This window comes from Carassius carassius, chromosome 11 (assembly GCF_963082965.1).
Source record: "Carassius carassius chromosome 11, fCarCar2.1, whole genome shotgun sequence".
Lineage (NCBI taxonomy): Eukaryota > Metazoa > Chordata > Actinopteri > Cypriniformes > Cyprinidae > Carassius > Carassius carassius.
The window spans coordinates 7,117,680-7,129,482 of NC_081765.1; the positions used below are offsets into that span (position 1 = coordinate 7,117,680).

The following is an 11,803-nucleotide window of genomic DNA, read 5'->3' on the forward strand; positions in this document are numbered from 1 at the left end:
AAACATTGTGGAAATCAGTGGTTCACAAACTGGATAGATCTGAGGTGCAGGGCTCGCAAAATCGCTAGCTCGACGTCCAGGGGCTATTGTGTTTTGCAGTCGGGCTCCAAAATGTATCACTGCTCTTCCCGACGGGCTATCGTGAATAGTGATTTAAAATTCGCGTTGTTCACTCGCTTGGAGGGGTGAAATGTATCGTAGTTGATCGTTTTCACTTGTTTCTAAATCTTGCTGATTCAACTTTTTTAAACAATTTGCGCGCGTTCGAAGCTTGCGCGCACTCGTTCAAAGCACGCGCTGTGAGCAGCATTTCAGACAATGCGCGTACAAAGAATTAATTCATCTTTTGGGTATCCTAACTTCTGAATGAACAAATACACACACAATTATTTCAAAATAATTGTCTCTGCAAGTATTCTCGTAAACACACTCGGTTATGTTTTAAGTGAACGTATACAGTGGCCTGCTGCTCAGAGAAATTCGCTGTACCAGATGAATCTGTCTCTCTCTAAATTAGACGAAAACGCGCTTGTTGGCTGCGCGATCGACTCACTCTGGTGCTCCAGATGGCCAGTCCGCCCCTGGCAGCTGGTAGCTAAATTAGGCGCGGTCACTTTAAGAGACAATGTATGCATCCAATATGATACACATTCACATAAGACATAACCGATATAAGACATATACCCCCCCCCCCCCCCCCCCAATGGTCACCACCTTTCACCCCACTAGCGACGGCCCTGTCAAAATGCATGCTTGCTAACTGGACACTTGTTGCTGCTTCTCATAAATAAAATAAATTTAGTTCATAAATTTTGCATGCACAGATAATATCTGTCTAAAATATGAGTTTTGAATTTGGAAAGTGATAATTTGCCATTAAATTTGTCAATTCTGCAACTTAATAATTCATAAAAGTTTTTTTAAAAGTAGTGACTGCCTAACACATCAAGCTTATAAGAGACATTGGTGTGAGTATCGGACTACACTGGTCCAGATCACTGGATCCACTAAACTGGATTTTTGCTGTCAGTAAAAGAGTCGCCAGGGCACTGTGATTGCTATGGTGTTCTGAGTGGTTTTTAGAATGTTGCTATACGGTTGCCAGGTTGTTGCTATGTGGTGGTCTGATTGAGTTTTAGAGTGTTGCAATATGGTTTCTATCTATGTTCTATCTAGATAGTTGCCATTGTGTTACTATTCCATGGCCACGCGGCTGTGCTTGTTGATCTGAGTTTTTTTTAGCATGTTGCTATGTGGTTGTTAGGTTGATCTGATCTGGGTGGTTGTGTGTTTTCTACATGTTCTGAGTAAATGTATGCTAGCTGGACACTTATTTCTGATCAGGAACCAGACCACACTTTTTGTGTTGTAGGTTTTTCATATCATTAGAGAATAATTTTGTTTAAACATATGGAAATAACACTCAATATTTCTATATTCAAACTGCTCATTTTAAGACATTATTTCATAATTTTATTATTGCAAAAGTAATTGATAATGAAACACAATGAAGCACTGAATAGACATAGTCAATATTATATCATTATTACCTGTAAACGACCTAAATCGACACCAATTAATTAACAAAGCATTGATTCGCCAAAACAGACATTATGGTGTGATGGTTTCTTTTATAAATCTGTTTTATTTCTGTCCCTAAAAGTACAGTAACTGAAAAACACAAATTTGAGCTATTAAACAGAAGAGCAGAAGTCCCGCCCACAGGGCAGAATAGACCAATCACATTGCAGCTCACCAACTGCACTGCCAACATCACTGGGATGGGGGCAACAATGGTGTTTCCTGTATTCAGAGTTTTTCACAGTGATAAAGAGATGGATTATCATGCTAAACATGGCCAAAGTTTTACAAAAATTGAATGACAGAGAATTTCTGAGCTGAAAATCTTACCTCCGGGTTGGTGCAAAATTTTGGCTGTTTTTTTTCGATCTTGGATCTAATGACGTAGACGATGGTGGAACTCCTTATATGAGCATTTCTCCAGGAAATGGAGAGCGAGACCGCGCACATCAACGCGCTTCATCGGGAAATCCTCGGCAGCGCTGCATAGTATTTGTTCGAGAATGTCTCCAAATAAGTGTGGTTATTTGGATGTGAGGGAAAGTTTACCGTGTTCAGCTTCCCAAAGAACCCAGCGTTACACGAACAGTGGATGCAGTTTGTTTTTCTGGGGCAGCAACAGTGTATCAAGTGCCCTTGTGTGTTCAGGTCATTTCAGTGACGGCACGCCTCCAGGAGCTCTGCTTTTTCCGGAGAGAATCGGAAAGCTCTATTTTTCTTTTGTAAATATGATAAAACGAATACTTTTTTTGGAGATATGAAGGATGCAGTACTACTCTATAGGCACTCAAGATTAACATGAGATTAGGTGAAACTGTGTATGTTATGTACCCTTTAAATGTCAGGGATTGTCACAGATGTCACAGTAATATGCCAGTAAAAAATTATAAACTCACTTTGTTAGACCTGCATTACTTGCAGTTAGTTGCTAGTTGCATTTTAGTGTTTCTCACTTTTTTTCAATCCTGCAGCCTACGCAGTTACTCATTCAAAATGGTACTATTTACTTTACAGGGAGCATTTGCTTTGCTTCAGAGAAAAATAAATAAAAAATTGTGTATGAATATTAATTAGAAACCCACACAACAGCATCAACAAGTTTTATGATACAAAGTAGAGTGTTATTTAAAAAAAAAAATTCGTTAAAATACCGTCTATTTCATCTTTGATTTCTTTTGTGAATGCTATCTTGAACTTTTACTTTCACGGGACGGTTGGTGCACCAGCTCTCTCTGGACTGTGGGGGCGCTGTGGTGCGTCACAACACGGAAGCAACTGCTTGTTCTACTTTCACAGCGCAGATCCACAGAAGAAGCATGTAAGGTTTAGCTTGACAAAGCTCGTGCAAGTATGTCAAAGTTGTCAACGAAAGAGCAAAGTGGCTGTCAAAAACTGTTAAGATTATTAACGCTGGACGACTTGTTCGCCCTTAAAGATACAGTAACGAATCGTCTGATCGCTGTAGAGAGCACGCAAGGTAAGACGATACAGCGAAGCCGAACAGTTTTCCAGACTCTTCTGTAAACACTGCCGATGTCTGATTGCAACGACACTCGATTGTGAACAATTGTTGCTTTTCTGTATTATGTCAGGTCATAATAAATATCTTTTTAAGAGCTATGTATGTCGTCAGTCTGTCAGAGTCTTATTTCCTGATCAACAGAGGCCATTGAGGCCATCATAACGTACTCACAAGACGCTGAGGAGCTCCTCAAGAGAAAGAAGGTGCACAGGGATGTCATTTTTAAATATCTGGCCAATGAAGGAGTTGCTATGCTCCCTAACAGTGAGAAACAGCAGTTGATCAGGAGGACCATTGAGTACTGGTCATCTGGGGAGGTAGGTAACAATCTGTCCGAAACATGTTTGGGTGGTATTTCAATAATATTAAATAATAATAAAAACAAGCCTATTTTTAAAACCATTACTTTTTAAAACTGACACATTTTTTTCATATATTCATGAGAGTTAAAGGGTTCATTCACCCAAAAATGAAAATGATGTCATATAGCATTAAGCCTCAAATGTCAACTATACATCGGATTGGTTTCTTTTTTAAATTATAATTTTTTTTAAATCTGAATGGTATTATAATGGTACACTAAACTTTAAATAATGGGGAAAAACCCTTAAGATCAGATGTAGAAAGAAAAAAAAACGCATCTTAAGCATGTAGAATAACATAAGTGGTCTTTGAACGATTAATTGCAGCTTTGAACGATTACCTAATTGTGATATCCATAATTGTAATCGCGATTACAAATTTCGATTAATTGTGCAGCCCTAGTACTGTATATATCATAGCAGTAATTAAAAAAGTTTACTTGTATTACAGTTTTATTTAATGTAATCATTATAAAAATGGGTTGTTGACATGAAACACATTAAATTAAATTATTTTCCTAGAACTGTTTTTCAGTCTGTGGGGCCATTTAATCCTTCTTTTAATTATCATGTTCCATAAAGATATTTAGTAAATTTCCTACTGTAAATATATAAAAACCTAATTTTTGATAAGTAATATGCATTGCTAAGATCTTCATTTGGAAAACTTTAAATGTGATTTTTTTTTTTTTGTACCTTCAGATTCCAGATTTTTCGAGTAGTTGTATCTCGGTCAAATATTGTCCTATCATAACAAACCATACATCAATGGAAAGCTTATATATCTCAATTTCAAAAAATTGACAATTAACCATCAAAGGTTTTGTGGACCAGGGTCACATATATCTTGAATCTGATAATATATAAAAAGACATAAGATTATATAAGATAATATATAATATACAAAAATTGATGTAATGCACTGTATTTTGCCCCACCTGGATGCCCAACTTATCTATTTGTGGATTGCATGAGCTGTTAAATAGGCTGGACTTTATTAAAAGTACACTAGCGTTCAAACGTTTGGGGTCGGTAAGCCTTTTTAATGTTTCAAACAGATCTCAAAGCGTGAGAAGAACACAGTGGTTTCAGAAGATGTTGGAGACGGTCTGTCAGACCTTCCAGCTTTGGGAAATCAGTTTTGCCAGTGGTTCTTCACCCTTCTGAACTCTCAAAACCCCACTCAAGGGCAGCCGGCTCAAGACTGGGGTCCTCAGCATTTCTGGCCAGATGTGAGACTTCGGCTCCTCTCGTCTACTGGAGAGCAGCGTGTCGATGAGTTCAACGGGGCAGAGCTGGTCAGTCAGCGGCTTCATGCTTTCGCAGGACAAGAGGGTCTGTTGTTCTGCCCGAACTTGGAGGGTCAAGGGTTAAAGTGTATATCTTCAGCTCATGGACTAGTGTTAGTGGCTGTAGCCGGGACCATCCACCGTGAAGATGCCTGCCTTGGGATTTTTGAGAAAATGTTTGGGCTCATTCGCTCACCAATGGACAATAATCGCTGGAAAATAAAGATTGTGAATATAAAAGTAGAAGCACAGAATGCCATCGCAGACAGAAAGTTACCAGTTATTACATATGACTCAAAAGAGTTGCTGAGGCTTTGCGACTGAGAGTTCTACACAAGGTTTGTTTGGACTTGTTTTGACTCGGCTTTACATGGATGATGTACTTTTCTGTCTAAAAACTTTACAGTGGGATAGATCTTCATCTGTAAAAGGATCTTTGTTTTTTATTTTTGTTGACTTGAAGGAGAGTTTCCAGTCAGTTTGAATCCTAGCAAAATGATTCTGTAAAATGTATATGACAGATTTGTTAGTATTATTATTTGAATGAAAAATCTAAATTAATTTTTGTTGTTATTAATTGAAAAATTATGTTACATTTATCAAGTAATTTTCTGAAAATTGGCCTAATAAAAGAGATTTTAAATTTGTCTTTAAGATTATTTCAAGACAGAAAATGTATATATATATATTGTATTATTATTATTATTATTATTATTTGGCTAGAATTCAAACTCTGGAAAATTAATGTCATCTTTAGCTCTATATTATTTTAAGATTTTCCTTAAAATACCTAAAATCATTACTGTTTATTACATCTGGTTATTTATAATTACTTTTATCAATACTTGGATCATTTAACAGTAAAATGTATGTAAAGAACATCTCTATGCCTCATGACTTTATATACTTTTTATTCTTTTTTTTGTTTTGAGTTTGTGTTCAAACAGTGACATCTGGGTAACACATTGCATTATTAGTAATCATATTAGTAACACGAGCTAACAATGAATAATATATAATAATAATAATACATTTATTTATCTTAATGATAAATTATTTTATTAATCCATTAGTAATCCGAAAGTTGTGTCTGTTAATATTTTAATGGACCAGAGTTAACATGAACTAATAATGATCAGTTGTAATAAAGTCAACAATGTAATTCTCATGGTTAGTTAATGCATTAACCAATGTTAACTAATGAAACCTTACTGTAAAGTGTTACGAACATCTTTATGGATCAGGGAAGAACCTTTTAGATTTTTATATTATTTTACTTCCACTACTGTGGCGAACGAAACCCCAAATGATTTCCTCATAACAATTTCGTCCCGCAGCGGTTCCCTCATTCCCATAATTATGATCATAATCATCAGCTCTAGCTTTATTGAGGAAGGAGTGTTTTACACTATTCACACCTCAAGGGAATAAAGTACCTTTTGTGGTTGTTGAGAGGCCAGAAGCGAGTTCTTTGACTCATCAGTCTCTAACAGAGCAGTGGATGAAGCAGCACTTCTCTCTGGAGGAATGAAGGCGAGGGTGAGTTTAGTACCACAGCAGTGTGTGGTTTCACTGGGGAATGTTATATGTGGGAAATTATTCTTGGCGTTCGCTTCAAAGACTAACGCTTCGATAATATCATTTCTCGAGCAGTTTTTTAATGCCATAGTTGTGGCAAAAGACGCCACCACAACCATTGATCTTTTTTCTGTTCACCTCCCCAAAAGAAAAATAACAAGCTCCTCGCCTTCTGTCTTTATAGCCGTGGCCTCTTTCTGTTTAATAAGTGGTTTGGCCGAGCTCACAGTCATGACGTCCAGGTTCAGAAATACAGTGACTGGCGTCTGCGGAGCATTGGGCCTTCAGAGTGTCTTTAATGGCGACGTGTGTTTCTCATGAAGGCCATGTTAACGTCTTGATGGTAAATCTCTCGGGCTGAACAATGGACTTTTTAAATTGGTGACTCATTTTGTGGGTGTTACTTATTGCTTTAAAGGTTAGAAAGTAGCATGTGAGCTCTTGAATGTTTTTGCTTGTTTGTAGCCGGATTTAAACACTTCTCTAGACGTTCATCCACATATGATACTGTTTCGTAGTGGAACTAAAGAGAGTCTTGAGTTTGATCTGTAGAAACCAAACATTAATATATATATATATATATATATATATATATATATATATATATATATATTTTATCGCTGTGACATATACAGTAGGCTTTATCAACTTGTAGCAGTATTTGGAGTTTGCTGGCCCATAATAATAATAATAATAATAATAAAATGACCACATGAGGACACAATTGCCCCATTATTTGCGTCAAAATGAAAAGGCTAAGCAATTATTTTAGAAAATCAGTTTGTTTTATGCAACCCAAATGTTTCATAGAGCTGTTCATGTACCAAAGTGTAATTTTTATTTATTTATTTTACATTTTTTATTGATGGCTGTTTGGCTCTAAATCAATATATTTCAAATATTGTTTTTGGAAACTATGATAAAGTAAATTAAAAGTGAACGTTATTCATTGATGAGTTTGACAGTGTCCTTAGTAAAACAAAGAAAGAGAAAAAACTCCTTGAACCAAGTAATCCATCTATTAAACCTTTGACAGCCCAGACAAATCAATTGCTTAATTAAATGAGTTATTGTCTGAAGTCTGAAAGGCCCTCATCCATAAGAATTAGAGCTGTAAAGCAAACAGACGGTACGCTGGAGTGCATCAGTGTACTGTGCCGTGTTTATAGAGGACCTGAAGACGTGATCCCCGTTTCTCACCTGACCTCCGTTCAGCCTGTAACAACATCACTGGTGCATTAGTCTGGGGAATGTTGCCCTCGCAGCAGCGATCAAAACAAACTCCCTCATATGAAACACAGTGTTGTCAATGTGAGTTTGTTTTGCTTTTGCAATCATTGGCAATTTAAGAATCCTCGTTCGGTTTCAAAGATTTATTTTCATTGTCTTACAAAAAAAAAAATAATAATAATAATAAAAAAAAATAATTAAAAAAAATATAAAAAAAAGTAAAATATAAGTCCTGACTTTTTCTTTCTTTCAGTAAGTGGTCCATTTGAGGAGGCAAAATTAAATGTCCTATGTTGTTTTTAAGTCATTGTTTTATATTATATTATATTATATTATAGCAAACTTTAACAAGATTAGTTTTGTGTGATTCTATTTTCTTCCAATGTTTATTTTTATTAAGTTTAAAACTACATAGAAAAAAAAATCTCATAAACTGTATATAAATTCCCCAAATAAAATATTTGTGTGAAATATCTCACGAAAAGAAAAGAAAAAGAAAGAATATGCTCACTTGGAAAAAAAGGATTGAATGTTTACGCTTATCAAATGTAGTCAGCACTATAACTCATAAAACTGTAGAAAATAGAATGAGATTATTTAGTTATTTTCTCGCCATGCTGTATAAAGGTACCGGTGATATTTATTGGATGTCATTTTTTATTTTATTTTACAATTTATTTTTTCCTATTTTAACAATAGAGGTATGCAATAACCGGGATTGGATAAAAATAAAAATAGAACACAGTTTAACATAATTTTGATGGGGGAAATTATAATTTATATTATATCATAAATTCTAATTAAAACTGTGACACTTTACAATAATGTTCTATTTATTTAACATTAGTAACAAACTTTCAATTAAAAATACTTGTAATGTTCTTATTATTCTCATTTAATATGGATTTCATCATTTACGATATATTATTAAACATCAAAGTTGTAATTGATAATAATAATGCACCCGAGCTTACATGAAATAATAAACAGTTATACTTGTATTAATTAAAATGAACAAAGATTAATAAACAATGTAACACATGTATTGTTTATTGTTAGTTAATGCATTCATTAATGTTAACCAATGGACCTTGTATTCTATTTTATTTTTACAGTTTTTTTTAATACATGTTATCTATACTGTATAATTTATATATTATCTTTAAAAAATATACATTATCTTTGTATTTTTAATATATAAATTATTTTTACATAATGACAAAATTTCCAAACATACACAAGTATGCATTACTATTAAAAACAAAAAGCCACATATTGGATGTGTGCCTCAATTTCTTTTTTATGGCACTAAACAGTGTGTGTAGTCTGTTTGTGGTGTGCGCTGTAGATTAACAGTTTTCCCAGAGAGCTCTCCACAGACGAGCCAGCAATGCAGCACTCATTTTCTGCTGTAAGCACATTGTGTATTTCACATGAACACTGAATAAGAGCAATGCACTGCACAGAACTGTAAAAATGTTGAAACGCAGGTTTTGCATGAATAAAAAGAATTTGTGACTTTTACATTCCACTTATATGTTTACAGCACAACAAATCAATCCTCTCACAGCTGAAGGTGCTCTGTACTTTTGGAAGAAAAGTCACGGACAAACTCCTCACGGCTCTGTGATGTGTGGACGGGTGTTAAAGAGGCTTGAGAGCGTGGCTGCTGATGGGGAAATGATCATGTTATCTGGGAGTGCCAGCAGACTGTCAGCTTGGCTTTGTCTGCTGTCCTCTGGCTCTTCCAGGACATCTGCTGCGCGGAGCGGCCGTGCTGCATCTCAATACTGATCTCCGGCCTGCTGGTAGCCTGTTTATATTAATTGCCCTTGCCTCCTTCGCTGTTTGCCACTGATTACCCTCATTAATTTCATTTCTCCATGAACCCCCTCCCTCCACCCAAACACCCACCCACTCTCTCCATGACGTCATCAGCACACAGACATTTGGATATAACACAGTTAGCGGCTGTTAATACTCATCATCCACTAAAGATTCCAGTTTTCATTATACAAAGGTGAAGGATTTAGTGGTAGCACTTTTCAATAAGGGGCATATTTGTTAGCATCAGTGAATGACTAGTAAACAAATGATGAACAAGACTCGTACAGCATTTGTTAATTTCAGTTAAAGCAATAATATGGCGTTTTTTGTCTATTTTTAACACTTTGGAGCTTATTTACAGTGGATCGCTTTATGTGGATTTGTTGCTGCTGTGAGGCTATCCTTCCTTTTTGTGGAATTTCGTACCAGCTCAGAAAATTTACATATACATTTACTCCCAGAAAGTGGGTAAGAAAATGAATATTTGAGATCTGTGATGTTAATTATGGTGATTTTAGTGGGTGAATCCTGCATCTACAGGTGGTTGTGGAGGTCGGCTTGTATATCGCTCTCTGAGGTGGTCATCATTTAGTCAAAGCTCATAAAACATTGTTTAAGTCCATGTTTTAGTTCTCGCTCGTTGTTTTTCTTGAAGGCTTTACGCGGCCCAGCTGTGCCGGTCTCCTGCTCGGTTTTGTCACCTCAGTCCATGGCCATTCTGGGAAAGAGAGTGTGAAGAAATGATTCATTTTACAGCAGTACTGTTACCAGTCTCATGAGGGTGACACTTCAGGGGTCAGTGAGAAAAACACTCCCACCCGCTGAAGCTCCACTTCCGATCAAAGACCTAATCCAATTAGAGAACAGTATTTTTACGGAGGAATGAAAATGGCAAACGTTAATTTGCCAATTGAGGTCCGCTTTACTGCAGTGCCCCTTTTTTTCTCAGAAAAGGAAGTTTTGCTATGATGTCCTTTAGTAGTTTATTTACTCGTGAGGTCTGTAATTCCTGGAGAAAGTATCCGATGGCATTCCCATTCATCTCCATGGCAGGTTCTCAGGTGGCACATCCTGCTAGAATTATGCATCCTGAGTTTGGAGCACATTTCTTTAGACATCCACCTGAGCTATAAATGCCATGTGACTAATCTCACTGGAGTCGCAGGACATGACATCATTTTTTTTTTTTTTTTTGTGAAAATAACTTCTTACTTTTTTTTTTATTATATGATAAATAAAAAGTTCAAAAGAACAGCAATGGAACTTGAAATAAAATTATTTATTTTTAATGTAAAAGTATTTTATTTATTATTATTATTAATAATAATAATAATAATAACAATAAAATCATAACCCTTCAAATGAACAGCAATAATTCGAATTTTTTTATTTTATTTTTTGTAATAGTTTTTGAAAATAACTTATTTATTTATTTAGAATTTGATGAATATAAAGTTCAAAAGAACAGAATAGAACTAGAATTATTATACCCTTTTTTTAGGACTTTTGTTCAATTTAATTCCTTAATTAATTCCATGAGTCCTTGCTGAAATAAAGTATTATTATTATAATTATTAATATATTAATATAATATTCAGTTTTATACAATATATGTTTTGTGTCACTTCATTTAGAATAGAAATGCAGCTTTTTTTGTGCTGGAGTTTGCTTTGTGTTGTAGATGGAAGTAATTTTCTTAGGTTAGTTAGTAAAATGTGCTCTGTTGCCTTTGATCATTCGAAAGGAATGCAGAGGAAAGTTCTGGAAACCAAGCTCCGTTTATTTTGCTCCAGCTGTAAGGTGCATGTCTCAGCTTGGCCTGATAGTTTCGTTGCTGACATTCAGGAATGTCTCCATTCATCCTCATCTAGCCAGGCCCTCGGGCACCCCCTTTTTTATTTCCCATGGTGCTGCTGTAAACCAAATTCTCAGGCCGAGAGAAGCACTGGAGAGAACTGCATCTGTCAATACATCATCATGAGAGCCAGTTGGCAGCACACACAGCACAGATCAGCAAGTGAGTGTCAGCATGTTTGTTTTTTCCTCCTGATTCAGTCTAGAGTTCACCCCAAAGCTTTCATATACTGTTCTGCCACTTACCAAACAAACAGAAATAACTCAAGGGTAACTCAAGTTTATATATATATATATATATATATATATATATATATATACACACACACACACACACACACACACACACATATTATTAGTTATTAGTCATAATGGTATTGAGTTATTATCCCTGTTTAAAAGTACTATTCTTTAAGTCAGAAGACAACATACAAACTGAATCAAAGTAAAATGAACTTTTCTAAATGATTTTTTTGTTTATCAAACTGTTAACTGTATAAAAACAATATCACATTCGCAATCATGCATGTTGATGTGAATAGAAAAACGTCTGTTAATAT

General features: G+C 35.4%; 1 protein-coding gene across 1 annotated transcript; it reads left to right on the forward strand.

Annotated features, from left to right (window-relative positions):
* Positions 1-2,856: 2,856 nt before the first annotated feature.
* LOC132152376 (uncharacterized protein C3orf38-like) lies at positions 2,857-5,152 on the forward strand. The gene is made up of 3 exons (XM_059561139.1): positions 2,857-3,058; positions 3,245-3,420; positions 4,524-5,152. The coding sequence occupies exons 1-3, from the start codon at positions 2,932-2,934 to the stop codon at positions 5,076-5,078; spliced, it is 858 nt and encodes a 285-aa protein (XP_059417122.1). The 5' UTR covers positions 2,857-2,931; the 3' UTR covers positions 5,079-5,152.
* Positions 5,153-11,803: the final 6,651 nt, after the last annotated feature.

What these genes read in the sequence shown, in the direction of transcription:
- LOC132152376 (XM_059561139.1), top strand. Translation starts at nt 2,932, where the DNA reads ATGTCAAAGTTGTCAACGAAAGAGCAAAGTGGCTGTCAAAAACTGTTA. An exon ending in CGCTGTAGAGAGCACGCAAG is followed by an intron (nt 3,059 to 3,244) that starts GTAAGACGATAC and finishes CCTGATCAACAG; the next exon opens with AGGCCATTGAGGCCATCATA. An exon ending in AGTACTGGTCATCTGGGGAG is followed by an intron (nt 3,421 to 4,523) that starts GTAGGTAACAAT and finishes TGTTTCAAACAG; the next exon opens with ATCTCAAAGCGTGAGAAGAA.